The sequence below is a fragment of the Meleagris gallopavo genome, chromosome 6 (genome assembly GCF_905368555.1).
Source record: "Meleagris gallopavo chromosome 6, MGAL_WU_HG_1.1, whole genome shotgun sequence".
NCBI classification, from domain to species: Eukaryota; Metazoa; Chordata; class Aves; order Galliformes; family Phasianidae; genus Meleagris; species Meleagris gallopavo.
The window spans coordinates 46,921,116-46,940,843 of record NC_139409.1 but is presented as its reverse complement, the minus strand read 5'-3'; the positions used below and the strand labels follow the sequence as shown (position 1 = coordinate 46,940,843).

The window sequence follows — 19,728 nt, the reverse complement described above, 5'->3', positions numbered from 1 at the left end:
TTTGTCACCAGAGCGGTTTATTTCTGCGAGCTTGCGCTTCCTTCGGTGAAAAAGCACCGTGGAAGGAAAACGAGTTGCAAAGCAAACCCGGACGATCTCCGCGTAGCAGAAGGGTCACACCGTCAGTGCAGCTCCGCTTGCAGAAGCTCAGCTTCGGTGCGCGCCCGTAGCTCACGCCTTGCCCGCGTCTAGAACTGCGACTTACGGACGGAAGAGCAAAGGGGGATCGAATACCAGAACCTACCGGGCAAGGATGGACTCGCACCGCAGGTCTGGGTAGAGCGCCGTCAGCCCACGGCCGGGGCAGCCACTCGGCTCCGGCTGCCGGAGCTCTGCTGCGGCTGAGGCGATAGGAGCGGCCCCGGCAACGCGGAGGGGAAAGAGAGGGGAGAAGGGAAAGGGGAGCTCCGCGGAGCCGGGCGGCAGCCACTGAGCAGAGCCTCGCAGCCGGTCCCCCGCCTGCCCCGCTCGTCCCTCCTCCTCCTCCTCTTCCCGCTCGCTATCCCCAAGCACGAATGGCCCTGCCACTAGCTGTCGGGCCAGCCGAGGGCAGCGGCTTTCCCTGCCTAGGTACCTGCTTTTGCGCGAACAGCGGACTCCTCCAAGGAGCCGAGCTTCCTCTCCTCCCGGCCTTCTTTTACCTTTCCTCCTCTGCTCCTCGCCACCCTCCCGTTCCCCGCCCCGCCCGCAGCCCCCGACGCCTCTTTGGCCCGGGCGGTGCTGGCGGGGCCGGGAGGGAGTGGCCGGGCACCTCCCGGCGGGGAAGCGGGGTCCGGGCTGGCAGCGCGGCCGCGTGTGTGCGCCGGGGGGAGGCGGCGTGGGGCCGGGGGGTGCTGGAGGAGGGACTATGGGGGAGAGGAAGGTATAAGAAGGGATGCGGGCAGGGGAGGGGGGTGATGGAAAGAGGGGGTGCGGGGCCGAGGGGCCGGCGCTGACAGCTGCTTTCCCCGCACCCGCAGTCCCCTCCCCGGGGTGGGACTCCCCGGCGGGCCGGCATCTCCCTTTCTCCCTCCGACCCCCACCCCCCCTCCGTAACCCAGGGCCGGGGGTCGGCGCGGGCTCCGGCGTCCCGCAGGCAGCGGCACCCGCGGCTCGCAGCCCGGGACCATGCTTCGGTCCGGCGGGAGCCCGGCGGGGACACCCGGCCTCGTCCCGGCCGCTGCCGTCCTCCTGGGCGCCCTCTGCCTCCCCGGGGCGCCGGCCTCCTCCCTGCTCACAGGTAAGGGCCGGGGCTGCGGGAGCGAGAGCGGGTTCGGGGCAGGTGAATGGAAGAGATGGGCTTCCCCCTCTTCCATTTTTCTTTCTTTCTTTCTTTCTTTCTTTCTTTTTTTTTTTTTTTTTTTTCTTTTCCCCTCGAGGATTATATTTTATTGCTCTCTGGGGCGCGCAGGGAAACGCGAATCAATTTCTAGCACGAGTGGGAAGCGATTCCAACATGACACAGTGCCGGCTAATAGGGCCATAAAGGGATTCCTAATTCGATTCCGTCTGACAGTCAGCCCGCTCGCTCCCGCCCCGTCGCCAATTGGCTGTCAGGCGCCAGGAGGATGCTCGGTTTAACGCTTGTGCCGGGCTCCCGGTCCAACACCCAGCTTTGCGCTGATTTCAACAAGCTCTGGATCTGTCATTACGGAAGCGTCCTGCATTGCGTGGAGTACTCATTATTCTCCACACGTCATCCATGAAAAGAAAAAGCTATAAGTGGGACACAAAGCAAGTTGGGTCTGTGCCACCAATAAAGGGACAGTCACTTCTCTGCTCCCTTTGGCATGCTCACCTGTTCAAAATGGACAAATCAGGGCTAAACTTAATGCTGAAGGCTAGGAATGGAGCAGGGGTTAAGTGAGACTGACAAATCATCACCCAAAAACCAGCTGGGGGAATTGAAATACGTCAATATTTTTTTAATTTTTATCTCTCTTTCAGGATCCATTGCAAAATGCGAAAATGAAGGGGAAATTCTCCAGATACCTTTTATCACAGACAACCCTTGTATAATGTGTGTTTGCCTGGTAAGTTTGGATTTCAGATAATAAGAACGTTCAGGCCTGAGCTAAAAGTAACAGAACAAAGAGGGGAATATTTTACGTAATCAAACTTCAGGTGCCTTTGTTGCCTTTACGTAACATGGGGTTATCTCAGCACCGAGCTAATGGAAAGTAACCCAATCCTTGATCTGGCAGTGGTTTGACATTAAAACTCTCGGGCACAAAGTTAGACGTGACTTTAACGTGTCATTGCAAAACTGCGTGTAGTGTGTGAATTTGGGGCTGTTTTCAGGAATCAGAGGTATGCACGGAACCCTTTGGGTGTAGCTCAGCAAATAGGGTGACAAGCAGGGGTAGGAAATGTTGCTTCTTTGAGCTTCCATGTGTTTGGCTTCCTCTCGGCGTGAGGTGTAGGCTGCAAGGTGCTTTCACAGAATCACAGAATGGCCAGGGTTGGAAGGGAACTCAAGGATCATGAATCTCCAACCTCCTGCCACATGCAGGGCCACCAACCTCCCCATTTAATACTAGACCAGGCTGCCCAGGGCCCCATCCAATCTGGCCTTGAACACCTCTAGGGATGGGTGTTCCTCTCTGGTTGCTTTACATGTTGGGATCAGACAACAGCAAAAGCACAAGGGATGCTCGTACTGGTGCTTTGCTCCAGGATGGCACTGCCTGCCCTGCTGGAGATGCAGCAGTTAATAATGTCTTGTGTCAATAGACGTTTTGGGGAGAAACATTCCCTTTCCTTGTAACTTTACATCAGAATTGAGCATTTTGGGAGCAATTCAGCCGGATACGCCAAGGCTTAGGAGTTATTGAAAAATAGTTATTCTAAATAAAACTTTGCACAACATACTTAAGAGAAAGCCATAAACCTTAATGTGCTGTTGCATGCAAAGGGAAGCATAGACCAGCAAGTGCTGTGCTTTATGTTTTGGAAGTTACTGAGTAGTGGAATGCACAGAATGTTTTCTACTTTAGGAACGAAATCTCTAGGCCCCCCCACTTCTATTACTGCTATAAATCTGATTAGCATTAGCCTGCGCTATTATAACCCTATAAAAGACTTAAAGAATTGTTTCAGGCTGAGTTTTAGAAGGCAATTTTGGCAACTGTAGGAACCTGATCTTAAGCCCATTGAGTTTGATGTATGTCACATGGACTTCAGCAGATTTAAAGTGAGGCCCAGCGATAACTTTTTAGCTAATAGTGATAAAGAATAAGTTATTGATTCTTCTGAACAGAGTGGTGTGGGGAAAGGAGGAGTATGGGATGTGGTGAGTAAAGAACTCAAAGGGAAAACAAAAAAGACACGAAGCTGTGTTTTATCATGGATCACCTTCCCAAATATGTCTGCCACCACTCTTGCTAATGGAAGCTGGTGTTAACCAGTGAGGAAGCAATTTATCTGTGAAGGAGCAGAAGTTCAGTCTTGGACATGAGGGCAATAATGCAGGGTAAAATACTTATATTTATAGATCTCTCTAGACCTTGGCTTATTAAATCAATGAGCACCCTTTTAATGCATGAACATGAAGAAGTGCAAAAAACACTGGATATAAGAACTCTAAATCTTTGCAGTTACTAGGGCATATTTTAGAGAAATGGCAAATGATGGCATTTGGTTCCCTTCAGTGGAAGTAAGATACCACATTTCCTTAGTATGAATGCCTAGAAAGTTACTGCTCTGGAGATGCTCTGTTTCATTTCTGCCAAAGGATAATTGTGATCTCTCTTTCTTGAGTGGGAAACTGGGAGGCCAGGTAGAGGAGAAGGAAACTAGTGTGGAGATACTGACTTTGACACTGTACAGCATCCCAAGCAGTGACTTATTGGACAGGCCGTTGCTGAAATCTTTGTTCAGGCCTTACCACAAGGGAAAAGATCAGTTTTAGGAGGTCTGGGGAGATAAGAAACAAAAGATGTGATATGGTGATTTGTTACCAGGAGGGAAAAGAGAACCAGGTTTCCTTCCACCCAACTAGAAATATCAGTTAATAGTGATTCAGTGAGGAACTTTCTCTGGAAGACCAATCATCCTCTACAAGGGTAAACCTGATCTATGTCTGTATCTTAAGAAGAGAGCAACTTAGAAGAGAACTTAATCAGCTGTTCCAGGAAAGAAAGAATTGCTGTCCAGAGAGGACAGACTATTTGACAAAGGGCACTTGTCTTAAGACCAAGAAGAAAGCAGGTAACTGAAATATTGGATTGAATGGTGACAGGTTTCCCCTATCAGCGATGCATTTCCATAGCTGCAAGCTGTCATAAAGAACTGCACAGGTTGTGGGAATCTGAATGGAGTATCTAAATAAAGCTTTTCCATGTCTTTCCCATCTCACTAATGAGGGAAGACTGAACTGAAATGCTGGACCAAATCACCGAGTGCTTTACAGAACTGACTCTGCAGATCGTGTCCTGCAGCACACAGGATTGCATCCTAGCAAGGCAGAAGAAGGGAGGCAGTATGAGCAAGGCAGTCTTCATTTCACAGTCTCTTAACAGGCTGAATAGGTTGGGAGGGCAAAGGAAGACGTATTACTCTGAGAGCAAATGTGGTAGAATCTAGAAACTCAAAGGTCATGAATAAGTTGCCATAATGCAACAGAGGTTTCAAAGAGAAATTACAAATGCAATTTCTCATATAACACTGACAAGCCTTGCTAGAAAGTCCAAAACCCAAAATTTGTCTATTCTCACTGACTGTAGGAGACTAGGTGGGCTGATGTTTGTGATAGGAACATGAACAAAGTCAATAATGTAGACACTGACTTCGGCAGGTGCTGCTTTGCTAAAGCTTGTAGGTGCCAACTGAGAGTTATTGGCAACACAAAGACCTGAACACTGAGGATCTTCTGGAGGCAGCCAAGTGCAGCTACCAACTGAGATGAGTTCATTCATAAGCATCTGCTGTAACATGTGGAAAGAGAAGTTGTAATGATAAGGGAATTCAGAGTGGGGGACATGTGCTGGAGATTTCATATGCTGCACGTAGTAAATCATTCACTTCTCAAGTACAGGTAATATTTTTCTAAGGAAAAGGTTCTATGTCCACCATGAGATAACACTATTGCGGACTTCTTCACTTGTCATACTGAAATGTAGTGGAGTGCACAGAGCCATCCTGGTGCTTGCCTCCTAGTATAAGGAAACAGAGGTCAGACTGGGAGCGTGTGTGAATGCACACTGTAGTTCCATATGCAAGAAATATCAGCAGAAAAAGGCACTGCAGATAATGCTGGATGTTGCTTCTGTGATGTTTTCTAGTGATAATATGGGAGTATGCTTTAGTTATGATATGCAATTCAGCACAGAAGTGATCAGATGATAGTCTGTGGCTAGTGATACAGAGGATATCAGGACAAGAGGATCCTGTGATCCTCCTGTTGTTAAATTGCTATGAAGTTACAGGCCCTAGAAATATTTTCTGGTAGGAAAGATGAGAACTAATAAAGCTACTTTAAGCTTTACACTTTACTTACGGCTAATAAAGTTTTTTTAACTTTTACTTATTGGATGCGATTACTCATTACTGTTAAGTACTAACAAGATCAAAATCTGCAGGCCCTAAAGTTACAATCTATAAGTCTTTGCTTTATTATCATTATAATGCCCATTAAAAATGGTCATTTTAAACATCTGTAAGGCGATAGTTTCAAAGTGAGCTTTTACAATTACACTTCAGTGCTGTTATATTGCTGTCCAGCTAATCATCTCTAAGCACTTAATAAACATGAATGAATTTGATCTCCAAAGAAATGATCATTAATTACTGCTGACTGTAAGGAGTGAGCTTTTTATCTTTTTCTTTTTCTTTTTGCACAGAAAAACATCAAAGTCAAAGAGAGGTTGTAGTTTATCCACAAGCAATTTCTTGTAGGGCTGTGATGAAAGCTTAGGTCTCTTAACTCTTCATCTAATGGTTTGACTACAAAACTACCCATTTTTATTTCACTTGCACTTTACGAGAGGGTGGATTTGAGGTAAAAATATATAACATTAATAATATTCATAATGGAACAATATTGATTCAGTTTAAGAAACTAATTTTTTATTCCAGGTATTAAATGCTTTAAGACTGCTTGGGGTTATATCTAGGCTACCTAATGCAAAAATTCTCCTCTAATAATATTCTCACAAATCTGTGCTAACACGTGTTTATTTCAATCCAGAGGAAGGTTTTATACACTTTTTAAGTTTTGGGGGACCCGAACATGTCACGTCTTCAGATGCAGACTTAAATATTTCAGATGTGAATGTATTATTCTGAGGCTTGCAGAGGCTTGAGTGAATTGGTGTTATGTAGAAACAGAACTTCATAAATGTGAAAATTTACCACACTTTGGTAAGTTTTGGTCTTTTTGTAGTGCAGATATGTTCTGAGGATTTTGAAATGTCAAGAGGAAAATGCTATTAATGGAGAATTGGGGGAACATTTGATTACATTTCTTTTATATGGGTGTGAGCATATAAAATAGGCATGGAATATTTTAAGTTCAACTTTGGTACAGTACAGTAAATGACCAAGTGCAAGAGAGTTTTTGTTGGTACAGCTTTTTGGCTGGAAGATATCTAAAACTCAAAATAGAAGTAGTCTCACACCTGATATTATAGCATTTGCTTTCAAGAAATATACATGTGTGGAAAAGACATAAAAATGCTACAGTCCGACAGAAATGGGTGAAATGAGAGCCTGTGTATAATTTTAGGATGAAAATGTAAAAACCTCCCAGGATCGGCTTAGCCTGAATTAAACTTTGAGTGCTGACTATTGTGAAGGTGAGATGAGCTTGGGGGTGACAGTGCTGATGGGTGGTGGTGAGGAGAGCTGTGCCATTTTCAGCTCACGTATCATCATCTGTGTGAACCCTGAGCATCTTGCCAGAAGCAAGCAGGGATCCATGAATAACCTATTCATTGGCCAGTGGTGGGTGTATGTAATTTTAAAATGAGTGGATCAAAAATGCCAGTAGAAAGAGTAGAAGAGCCAGGAAGTGCGAGGAAATAGATAAGTGCACCTTAGCTAGTGATATCCTGCACATCACAAGAACATATCTCAGTTTGGCAGGAAATCACTCTTATTTTGTCAGGAAGGATTGTATTTTATTTTCCTAAATACTTCAGAACAAAGTGGGTTGTGTCAAGAAACAGCTGATAAAAGCCAGTGGTGATCTTGACAAGCCACATCTTAAACAGTGCCATTCCCCCTACTTTTCCTCCCTTCCCTCATGCCTGAGCCTCAAATTTGCCAAGTGCACCTGAGGAGTGGTAATCATATGTCTCAACCTTTTATCGCCTAAATCCAGAACAGAAGGAAATAAATGTGAGCCAGAAAGTATAACCAAGTGTTGGAAATCTGAGAAAAGTTTGGAGACAGGAGCCCAAGAAACTAGAAATCAGAGTTTTGCTTGGCATAAGTTTTATTCAGCTAGAAACATCATTCTGTAGTTTAAATTTCCGCTTTTAAATCCAAATGCGCAATGTAGAATTTGACCTTTGCTCATAAAAAATTATGTTAAATTTTTCATTATAAGAGCTAGTGTTCTACCTAGCTTGAACCAGTTGAATAGAGAAACCAAGTGCAACAAACCAAAAAATGGAAGAAAGAACCTCTGTTCCAGTTCTTCTTGTTCCTGGTAAGACCCAACTCCATGTTGTGGGCTAAAGCAAGGAAGCTGCTAGATTTGCTGTGATTCTTTACCTATAACATAGCTGATTTCTGTGGCACAATATGCAATTCAAAAGTGCATAGCTAGCCTGAGAGCAAGTGTTTGACACATGTTCAGTGAAGATGGCAGTGTTTTTGTACATCAGGATTCAATTGTTGTTGCGTCAAGGTATAATGCAGTCCAGATGACTTCTAGTGGAGAAGTGCATATTTAAAAAAAAATCATCAAACAATTCTTTCATACCTACTTTATTTAATATAATTTCAAGAGTTTACATACATCAGCTGTAGAATCTACCAAGATTGCATCTTCTTTCAATTTAAATACTCTTGGTCTCTATTACTGCATAATACAATCAGCTTTCTTTTCACCCACAAAAATAACAAACAAAAAGAAAAAAAAAAAAAGCTTAAGATACGGTAGAGTGCTGGTAGTTTTCAGCCCTGTATTACTGCAAAAGAGAACACTGTTTTGATCAGTGTTTGAAGGGTTCCTGGAATACAAACATGCCCCAACATGATGAAAGCTTTATTAGTTTTTATCCGACTTAAAAAAAGATACAGATGTATATGACATCTTTTAAATGAGGAGGAAAAAAAAATACAGTGCTAAAAACAAACCCAGAAAACAAAAACCAGTTAAAACTCCATGTCTGGTGCAACTTGGAGTCTAATACGTACTTCCTTAGGGAGACCAAGGAACAGCATGTGTAGATGAAGATAGTTTTGCAAGTGAAAAGTGAATTGAATCAAGAGCCAAAGCAGGTTAATTATCTGTTATTCAGGTGATGGCTTTGATAGGCTCTTCTAAAAATAATTCAGGTAGATTCTGCTCTTAACTAATGAAATACCTGTGCATAAGGTGAGACTTTGATCTGAGAATGAAACTTAAATAGCTGATGGCAGAAGATGGTGACTCTGACTTGTTCCTCTAGGTTTACGACAGCAGCGTTGAGGCAGTGTTCAAGTCAGCCTAGTCCTGTACACAGATAGGGCCACCCTGGCCAAGTAGCACCACGTGTAACATCTCCAGGTAATTTTCACTTCTGAGGAACGAATACGGGTTGAATAGCAGTATGTTGGGTCTGTGCCATCTGTGGCTCTTTTGAAGTCCACTTGCTGCACATCACTTCACATCCCAGAGCAGTCCCACACCCTGCAGGCTAGATTCCTTTCAGATCAAAAAGTGCTGTGCTGCCATCAGTCCTTCTTTGAGCAGGAGCCCGGCCTGGTGTTCCTGTGCCGGCATTTCTGACTTGTGTGAAACTCAGTTGGAAGAGGGGCTCCAGCTTCTGATGGATGTCCAGCCAGAGGAGCAGGCTGGAGCTACAGGGAAGAAAAATCTCTCCAAACCCCCACGTTGTGGGTGAGATTTATACATCCCTAAATAGGTATCTGTGCCCTCAGCTCATTATGTTTTGTCGTGACATTTATTTTGGAGACACAGTGTGCAATCATATGTGACAGCTTGTGATTAAGCCTTTCTGGAAATCTGTAGGCTTGAAGAAGCTATATCATGGTGTTCTCAGGCCACGTGGGCTAGTGAGGAAATCACTGCTTGCACATTTCTAACATAGAGTCAGCTGTATCGAGCAAGCAGACATATGCACACAGTGCTGAACTGATTATAGTTCTTGGCAAAACCCTCCTGGAAGAGTGCTGGTGATATGTCACTGCAATAATGATGAAGATCCAATACACCAAGTATGGAAATGAGATTCTCGTTGGCGTAATTAATGGATTAGAGAGCTCAAATACAAAAGAACATATTTGAATTGCATAGATAATATGGAGAAAAGTATGAAGGGCACAAAAATACCATAAACTAAATGGAAAAATGTAATATAAATTGCAAATGTCTTTGGAATGTATCTACAATAAGTGCAAAATGGATCAGTCTAAGTTAAGGCACTTTTTTATTGCCAATAAGAAAAACATTATTAAAGAGCTGGTCCAATATCAGAATGGCATTTTAAAAGCATACAGTTACCTGTATATAGTTTTTATTAGCTTTCAAGTTTCTTCCATTGAGTTGTTAACAGTATTCTTAAGAATTATGGTCCTGTAAGTGAATGGTTCACAGTGTCAGTATTTCTGGTGTTCTGCTTTGTGCTGCTATATAAAAATAGATATTTTTTCCCCACAAAATATCTGGTTTTATATCCTCATCATTTTTTAATAGGAATTTTTGAGGGAAGAAAAATATTAACCAACAACCAAAAAATCAAATGAAAATGCAACCTTTATTATATTGAGCTTATGGTCAAATAAAAGGCCATTATGGGGAAAAAAAAAAACAAAAAAAAAACAAAAAAAAAACAGAAACCCACAACAAAACCAACAGTATTGTATAAAACCTTTTACCTGTAAAACTACTATTAAAATGACTATCATGCTGGTATTTGCTCATGTTGTAGCTAGTAACTGCTGTAATTACTTCCTCTGAGACCTCTTGTCCTCTTCATCACATGCATTAAGCTGCAGCTAAAAAATCTCTAGTCTGACCACTTGTCAGATTTAGCTTTGTGCACCATTTTGCATCCATCTGAATCAAGTGCTGAGCTCTCTGTCTAAGTGCAATACGAGCCTCACCCCTTCTTGCCCTTCTGTCATCCTCAGGAGTTGCAGGAGTTGACCTTGCTTACTTTCTGAGACCTGTTTGTTGTTTTTTTTTTGGTCTGTTCCTCCTATTTGACTTCCAGTTTTTGCTGGTTTTTTGGTTTTTGTTTTTTATTTGTTTTTTTATTTTTTTAGATTTTCTTTCTCCTTTTCTTCCTTCAGTTTGCCCCCATGTCTGGAATCCTCTTACTTCAGACAGTGCTCCAAAATGAGCTGTTAGACTAGGTCTGCATACTGCTATCTCAGCAAAAAGATAACGTCTTCATGTGCTGTCTGTGACATGTATCCTCTTTAAGTGTTCCTATGTTCATTTCTACACCTGTTCTACACAACAACCTCCTATCTATGGTCTTCATTTTCTGTGTTGTTTTTTGTAGTGTTCAGGGAGGGAGGCATATATTTGTGCCATGAAGTGCTACTGAAGAAGGCAGTAAATAGTATTAGTGCTGGAAGTCTGTTAGTTCTTGTGAGCACGAAAGATGGATATGTGATAAAATGGTATTTAGAAAATGGATGAAAAAGATCTGGCACTTTCACTGACCAACTGAGGTCCCAGTTTTTTGGAGTACCCATTATAAATAAACATATTCTCAAAGCTTCAATGTTAAAGACTGAATCAGATTAACTCTGCCTTAGAGCTGCATGTGTGCACCTTCTCTCTTGTAGCTGAGATGTTATGTGGGGCATGGAAGCAGAAGCTCTGCACTCCTCCTTGTCCAGGAGAATGCATACTGATGTGTCCTAGAGTTCTGTCCTGGAAGAAGAGATTTCTGACAACTCCTTGGTTAAAAGCATTGTGCTTGTTAATAATTCCTAGCATCTTTATATTCAATTATATTCATAGAATCATAAAATCATTAAGGCTGGAAAAATTAATGGTCAGCTAGTCTAACTATTAACCCATCCCTACCATGCCCACTAAAGAACGTCCCTTAGTGCTACATCTACATGTTTCTTGAACACCTCCAAGTGATTCCACTGCTTCCATGGGTAGTCTGCTTTAATGCCTTACAACTCTATCTGAGAAGAAATTTTTCTGAAATATCCAACTGGCTCCAAAGGGAATTGGGTCTATTTCAGAGTTAGAAACCACCCAGATGTATTCTGATGTCCGCTTAGAGTCATACATTTGCATCTGATTTTCAGGTTTATCTTATGAGTTTAGTGGCTGAAAAACATCAGAGTGGCTTTATGCAACTGAGGCATCTTTTGCAAAAGAGCTGACAAAGCAGGCTCTAAGGATTTGTTAAGATTTGATGGTCCCATTTAGTAAAGCACCTCCATGTTGTGCCGCTTGGGAATCATCGGAGCAGGAAGGAACTGGGTAGTGTGGCTGAATAAAATTATGTTGACAGGCAGAATGCAAAGCGTGCAAGCTTTTAGTCTGTAAATCAAGGGGTGGTGGATGAGCGGTTTGTAAAAGCAGTGGGTAAAAAAAAGGCTGCACAATTGAAATTATGCATTACAGTGTTTTCAGTGTGGTAGTGCAAGAAACCTTTCTAACAGAAGTGTGCTTTGGGCCTAGTGTGTCTGTGATCTAAACACTTTAAGCATTTCTGGAGAAACTTGCTGATGTGGACATACGAGAAGTAACATTATGCACTGATACTGAATCAGAGCTTGTTTGACAAGAAAACATTGAGGAAACAGAAGAAGCATGCAATTTGTATAACTTCTGGAAAAATATCTGTGTATGTCCAATTTAACTTGGCAAAGTTTCCTAATCCTCAAGCAAAATCTCAAAAATCAATCTGTAGTGGAAATAAAAAAAAAATCTGGAATTCTAGGCCATGGTACTGAAAAATTAGAGTGGTTTTATGTACATGTTGTTACAAGAGGGGTGTGGTTTTGGTGCCTAAATCTGTATATAATCATTTTAGTATAGAATTTATATCTTTGATATTATCAGGTTTCTTGGCATAATTAAACCAGTCCACATGGAAACATACAAAGGTGGGAGCCAAAAAAGGGGAAAAAAAAAAAAAGCAAATCATCTACAACAAAAGGGAGGTTCACTGGAAGGCATCCAGCTGAAGAGATGAGTAAGCAGCCCCAGTCTGTTTGCTGGGCATTGCCTCTTCCATGCAAGACAGCACATAAGACACTGCTCCCATTAAAGAATTTAGGTAAATGCACTGAATACTGCTTAGACTGGACTGTTGTCTTAAGCAGTCTCTAAATGTCTTATCTCTTTCACTGAGAAGACAACTTGGAACAGGATTTCTCACAGTCATTATGCTGAGCAGAGAGATGATGGGAGGTACTGACTGCAAGGCTGGACCCTGAACTCCTCTCATTTTTGAGGCTCAGTACCTCATTCTTTGCCATTCAGGGTTCACTGCTCTGACCTGCAGTCAGTCACTAATGGATGACTGGAGCATCTCCTCTTGCGTCACACAGCTTAGTGATTTGAGACTGTGGAAGACAAACAGCTTGTTGTAAAGTACATCAAGAGCAATTGATGGAGAAATTATGGTCAAGAAATTTCTTATCTTCTCTAGGCTAGAGAAGTGTGGACACAATGGAAGAAATGTTGCTTCTTTTCCAACCCAGACTAGGCTATAACTTGGTGACGAGGGCCTTCTCTTATTGCAGAATAAGGTACAGTTAATAAAATCTTAAATTTCTAAGACCTCAGGAGAATGCTTTTCAGTTTTCTTTAGTTCAGCTTCAGGTTCTCATTTTTACATGGCACTTAAGTCTCTCATCATAAAGAGCCCTGCTTATATTGAAGGTGTGAAACCTTTGGGTTTCGGGCCATCTTTCCCCCTCCCTTGTGATTTTCCTCCTGGCTGCCTGGGTAATAGTGCTGCTGCCTAAGTTCTTGCTTTTCAAAGGGAACAGTACTGTCTCACACAATGAAGTCATCTGTGGCTGCATTTCTTAGCACTTCAGACTTCCAGCCAGTCATAATCCCTTTCCTGACATTTGAGTCTCATTAATTGGGTTAACAAGATGCTATCTGCACTCCATACTTATGTAAATATAATCTGCTAGCAAAGATCTTAATGGCACCTGATATATCACACTGCCTTTATTACATCTATCAAGAGGTACCACTGCAGGAATCACTTCCAAAACAGGTTGTGTTCTTTGTCCCATGGGGCTCCTTATAAGCCATGAGAAACGCTGGTGGTCAAGGCCAACTGTTCAGATGTCTTTAAAGTGTCCCACCGGTGACTGAAAATCACTTTGTCAAGATGACAAATGGCTTGCGTATAGCCCATTCACCTCATAGCTTCACTCTAATGTCAGCTCCATTTACTTGTCAGGAACGTGTTTTTTTTCTATTTTCTTTTTTTTTTTTTTTTTAAACTTCCAGCAGTGCGAGAAGGAAGGCATGAGGGGGACATACGCTGAGAAAAAAATCTGCATCTACTGCTCTATTCAATGTATTATTATATTCAAGATTCACCAGCTTTGGACATTCCCAGATCTGTTTGTATGTACATGTGCAAAACAGAAAGAAGGGAATTTGCTTTTCAGAAGTGAGAACTATCCCTGCAGGGCAAAAATTATGCAAAAACTTGTTTTAACCACTGGATTTTTCAAGCAGAAAGTAGTTGTGCAATATTAGTTTCTTATTTTGGACAGCAAACTTCTTTCCAGAGCCATATTTAAAAATAGCTGTTTAATTAACTGGGTTTACCCAGTACATGGGGCATTGTGCATGTATCTGCTCTGAGGAGCTCAGTTCAAACCTCCTGAACTCATGTGGTGGTTTAACTGATGGCAATGGTATTGTCATGCAGCTGAGCAAGCAGGGCTGTGAGTGAGGGTTGCTACATCTGCTACATCTCGCCCAAAAGCAGCAAGGGCCAGGCCGCAAAATGTGGTCAAAGTCAGCAAAAGGACTGCGAAAGTGACTTTGACAGCTTTGACTTTTTGTTTCCTCTCAATGACTTCCATATCACTTCTGCTTAGCTCACAAGTGGAAACGTGCTTTTTCTCCCAGTAACTGCAGCGTTGTCTGAAGCTTTGAAAGCCAAAATCCAAAGCCAGTTTGGACGCAACAAAGGGGAGTTTATTCCACTGTCTTTCTTGTAGCAGTAAACCTTTGTGTTCAGAAATCTGAGTGGATCTAAAGCAGAAACTCAGAAAAGAGATGCGTCACGTAAAACATCATTGTGGCATATCTTTCTCTAACTCATTTTTCCCATGGTCTCAGCTTCTCTCACTAGCACCAACTGGGTGAAGATATTCCCAAATGCTGATAGTGTACAGCAGCTGCAGCAGTGAGGAATGAGCCCCATGATCTAAAGGCAGCAGAAAAAGATCCTGAAAACTCTCACCCACTTTGGACAAGTCTTGGCCAAAATGCTGTTTATTTCTGAATAACCTCTTTTTTTTCTTTTTCCTTTTTTTTTTCCTTTTTTTTTTTTTCCAAATACCAGCACTGTGTAGCACAGGCAAGATCACATGAGAAAACAAACGCAGGGTCAGTGCTCAGCTTACTTACAAGTTCATTAAAACACCAGTGTCCTAAGGCTTTTTGCCTACATAATTTTATAATAGAGAACAGACTTGTTGCTTTCATTTGGGCTACTATTCTTTCGTTGTTGTTCCTCAAGCATTTTGGTCCTAGTTCAAAATTTGCTTCAATTAAATGAAGAGGGGTTTTTTGGTGCTTTCCAGTTTGAAAGTGAAGTTTCTTGGAGTCCTCTGGATTATGAAGCTGGGATTGACAGGGATTTTCCTGACAATATTACATTAAAAAATAATTGTAGGTTGAAAATTTGGAAGAAAACAGAAAATCTTTCCCTTACCTCCCCTCCCCATCCAAGATCTCCTGTTGCTGCTTCTGGCATGCATCACATCTTTGAGGATACTGTATCATGAGAAAACTGTCACTTGGTGATGTATTAGGGTAATATATCATGAGAGCATCGTTTCTTTAGAGGATATGGGCAGTAAAAGACATGATTCTGGCCAGACAGAGCAGCAGGGGACCTTGCTTTTTTTTCCTTCCCTTTTCTTTAATCTAACTCAGTTTTTGTGTTGTACAGAAGTGAATTTCTTCATGGGATATGACTTGTTGCAAAGTTAGGAGGCCCATTGGGCTTTTTAAAGTCTTTAAGAAGTACATTGCCTCAAGGGCTGCTTTGTTCAACATTTTTAGAACAGGCTCAAACCCAAGACCGGTATATTTGCCACTATCTAAATCTCCCGTGTAAAGTCTGAGCAAGCAGACTTCAGACACAGAAGGCAATAAAGATACAATAACAGCTAACTGTTGTTTGGACAACATAGATTTGTAGATTTAGCCCATCAAAATATGATGAAATGATTTTTATAAAATATCAGCCTTCACACCTCTTTAAAATAATTTTCAAATCAAGTTTTAATTTACATTAGTAGAAAAGAAATGACCATCAGTCAGTATTCAGCTTGCAAGAGATACAGTGAACACATCCAAAAATAGGAATTTTGAGCAGATGTACTCAAATTTGGTGTGTTTGGTTTTTTTTTTTCCTTCCAGTTTTTGTGGTTTTGCATTCTGTTGGAAAATTAGATAGACATAAACTATAGAACCAGGATGGAAATAGTTAAGAAAAATAAGTAGCGTGTTGTTGGAGGCTCTTTTGATGAAACTAGGTTAATGTTCATTTTTGAGGCAGGACAGAGCATGACATGGTGGCTTGATCTAAAATTTGTTGAATTCACATGGTTTAACCATCTGTTTTAAACGACTGGCACATCTTGTTTTTCATTCTTCTCTGGGAGAATATATGTGCCTGATTGGCTTCCGTCAAAAGCCAGGCTGGGTTTGGACCATGCTTTTCAGGATCACTCATTTTGCCCATATGAGTTGGGCTGTGATCATCTGAAAAGTTTTGTTGGCTGATCTGAGTGACTGGGAAAGTCCGGTGAGGGGCAAAGCATGAGCTCAGTGGGACACAATCCTTTCTAGCAGCACAGGTACATGTATCCACCAGGAGCTTTAAATAAACAGGTATTGCCTATAACTACTCCTTTTCTTAGGTATTTACATCATCTTTAGCTGGCTTTCATAATTAATATGAGTTCTTTATGGACAAAATACAAATATGTATGCGTATATATATATTGTTGATAACACAGAAAGGGGGAAAAAGGTGTGAATTTTAAATGCATACACATTGTGAAGTGTAAAGGTCCTCTATAAGAACTCCAGAGTGTACCCCTCCCTTGAATCTTGACTCCTGGAAAACTGGGTAGTGTTTTGGACAGCAGTGTAAACTACTGGGAAATTCTGAAGACTGCATCTTTTATTGCTAAAAGAACATCGCATACTATTCTCTTGACACTTGAAGAGTTTTGCCTTTAGCTGTACAGTTAATGAGCTCTAAAGGCTAGGTGACCTAGGTGACACTTAAAGGTGGAGGTGGAAACAGGAAGATGGAGAGCAAGGAGGTCTGGATCCTGTTCTGGCTTTCCTTCTGACTTAAAGTGTGGTTGTGGTCATTTAATCCAGCTGTGTCAGCTTTGTCGACAAACACATTGGAGCAGGGACCTGCTCCTACAATGTACTCAGGCAGTGTTTGATCTTACAGGACTCCGATTCCAGCTGCAATCTATGCAGTTTCATTAATGCAAGCAAATGTAAGGGGAAAGGACTTCCTTTTCACCATGTGATAGTGCAGCAGGCTGCTGTCAGGGAGTATCAGGATTGAAGCGAGCCACAGAGGTCACTTTCCTCATGCTGGTGAACATCATGAAACACTGAAAAAAAAATCTGTTCAGTCTAGAAGGGGTTGTGAGTGATATGTCCTGAATGATTTGCACATACTAATGTGTTTGTCTCAATGGTGAGAAATATCCATTTGCAGTGAAATTTGATGTCATCTTTCAGCAGGACCTTTCCTTTAATCCCATTTCCTAGGGAGTCCGTGGTTGGTACCACCACAGAGAGCTGCAGCCCTCTCTCTGCTCTACATGTATGGTGGCATGGAACTTTAAACTAAAGCAGATAAACCAAAGAGGTTACAGGGATGAGTGAGCGAATCAGAGGCTACTGTGCACACTCCTAAAAAAAGGAGAAGGATGCTCTGTCATCTGCACTGTCATATTTTGTTCCTGATGAAATACTGTCATTTGCATCTGTCTAATGCAATTTGTGCTGAACTTGTAGTCGTGTTGTACTGTGGGCAGGGCTGGAAGTACTGCAGCACATGTTTGGTTGCACCCTTCTGAATAGATTCATTGAAATGGAGAACATGCTTATATTTCATAAGGCTTCTCCCTCTGTATGGTGAAGTGTGTCCCTTTGTGTTTGTGAGTTTACATGGGTAAACAGAAGGAATGGTATCATTTTACAGAAGATGGTCACTGTTTCATAGAGGAATATTTTACCACCCCATACTTAAAAGAACATCTAGCATGGTAGACCATTTTTGTTTTAGCAAGGAAATTTGATTTTGTGCAAAAAACAACACTGGGTAATTGTAAGGAACAAGGGAAATTGGACTTTCTTCTCACTCCCCCTGACTGTGGTCTGAAATGCCTGCAAACAGCTCTCCCTGGGGAGCAGTGTCTCCTCCCTGAGGCCACACTGCACAGATCCAGGTCAGGTGGAGAAATGATCCTTGCAGACAGCAGTCTCACAGTACTTTGCAGCTCTCTCCTGCTAGATCAGCTTCCCCAGTTGCAGGGAAGTTTGCAGATCAGCCCTGAGATGTGAAATTCCAGGCAAGAGTGCCAGAAGAACGGGGGTAGTATTTTCAGAAAGTGCCTCAGGATTTGTCTAGAGCATGAGTTATGCGCGTGCCTGAGCCTGTTCTCGAGTTCAAGCTGGCACGATATGGGGCTGTCTGCATGAAATGGGTGCAGAGCCTGCTCTCCCCAGCTTTGCTGAGGGACAGAAACTGTGGCCAGTGTTGGCCCCTGTGCTTTATGTGGAGTGAGCGTGGCTCTGTGGGCACTGTGAGGCCGCCCTGGCTGTGTGGATGCCTGGCAGAGCTGGCAGCACCAGGCTATGGCCTGCTCCAACCCTGCTGCAACCCGCACTGTGCCTCACCGTGCTGAAGTGACTGGAGCACACAGGCCTCCTTCGTTTTAAATGGCTCTTTCTTCACACTGGAAAGCCCCATCCCAAATTCCCTGGGTGTAGATTTCACCATTGTTTGAAAATCGTTATTGTTTTGGAGGATTATTCTTCTTGCAGGAGCTTCAGGATACTCTGGACTGCTCCAGGAGGAGTATCATCAGTGTTAGTGGTACTGCGATGAGTAATGGTCAAAAGTGAACAGTTTCAGGATGAGCCATTAATGGTAGCTCTTGCTTCTACCAGATCTATTCCTTTTGCTTTTACAACAAGCTCTCTATCGCTTTCTTTGGTTAAATGAAAATTTAAGCAGCATTTATCCTATTCAGTATGAACCTTCGACATCCTCTGGATATTAGAAACACAGTGCTAGTTTTCTAAACACATTTACAAAAAAGAAAAAAAGAAAAAAAAAGGAGATGAAAACCCTGAATTTTTACATGGAAATCTAGCCTCCTGAGAATCCACATCTGCTAGGCCTTCCGCAGCCGGCCGACAGCCAAGGCTGGGGCTTGCAGTACTGCTGACGGGTGCAGCCCTGAAGAAACAAAACGGACTCCCAGTTTTTATCTCTTCCAAGCCACATCCAGGTTGAAAAGAGCCATCCTCCTGGTGGCTGCTGTGAGCCGGCTGGAGCCCAGTGGGGAACCCTGTAAAAGTTGGCTGCAGCTTCCAATCTGTGGTTTGGCACGCATCCGCTCTAAGGTCTTTGCCAAATATTCAGATTTATTTTTAGGGGTTTTTTTTGGTGGTTGTTTTTGTTGTTGATCTTATTTTTTTTTCATGTTGGCATCTTATTTAACTGTAGTTTATAGTTTAATGCCTTTAGTTTGATATATTTTGTCACTAGACAGGGCTACTTTGTGCAGAGATCTTTGTTGGAAGGTAAAAATATGAAGTGTATGTGGAAGTTGAACAAGTTATGTTGAGAGGAGATCGCAATAAAGGTAACATGAAGTGGCACCACCAGTATTAGCCCTGGCTAATATACCTCTCTCGTAGGGAATTTGACATCACCTTTGCAAGCCAGGTTCAAGAAGAAATCTTTGGTTCCCACTGGCAGAGTGTGGGAGAGGGGAGAAATGCGGGCACCTGACAAAACTTTCTGGTCTTCTGCCAGATGCATTAAAAAGCAACTTCTCCACTATTGGGCTTTGTAAGCACAGCAGAGGGGCCCATGGTGATGCTGCAGCACATCCCTACATTTTCCCTTCTGAGGGAGCCCCAAATTTCAGTGCAAGCCCTTTTAACGGGTGCTCGTGGGGAGTTGCATCAGCCGTGGCAGCATTGTTCTGGATCAGCCTAATCTCTTTTAGAAAATACGTATTTTTCCAACACTAACAAAAACCTTAGCTGATCTCTTGCAATGTTCTCTCCCCTTGTATGTGTGTGTGCCTGAGCACTAAATTAAAAAATAGGGGAAA

General features: G+C 42.5%; 1 protein-coding gene and 1 long non-coding RNA gene across 7 annotated transcripts in view; one reads left to right on the top strand and one right to left on the bottom strand.

The window, feature by feature from the left end:
• Nucleotides 1–848, bottom strand: LOC146544169 (uncharacterized). The gene is made up of 2 exons (XR_014884016.1): nt 575–848; nt 1–240 (listed from the first exon to the last, which is right to left on the bottom strand). It is a non-coding gene; the product is annotated as an uncharacterized LOC146544169 (long non-coding RNA).
• The window catches only part of BMPER (BMP binding endothelial regulator), a 145,362-nt gene continuing 125,769 nt past the window's right edge, over nt 136–19,728 (top strand). For 3 of the 6 annotated variants that reach the window (XR_014884015.1, XM_085226614.1, XM_085226612.1), the window contains exons 1-2: nt 873–1,219; nt 1,927–2,012. Coding sequence is in view for 4 of the 6 variants with exons in the window: in XM_085226614.1 (XP_085082740.1) it covers nt 1,108–1,219; nt 1,927–2,012 (198 nt within the window). In the remaining 2 variants the exon portion in view is untranslated. Of the gene's footprint in view, nt 571–872; nt 1,220–1,926; nt 2,013–19,728 lie in introns of those variants that run through there. The other 3 variants (XM_031554058.2, XM_085226613.1, XM_085226615.1) reach the window with 3 other exon arrangements.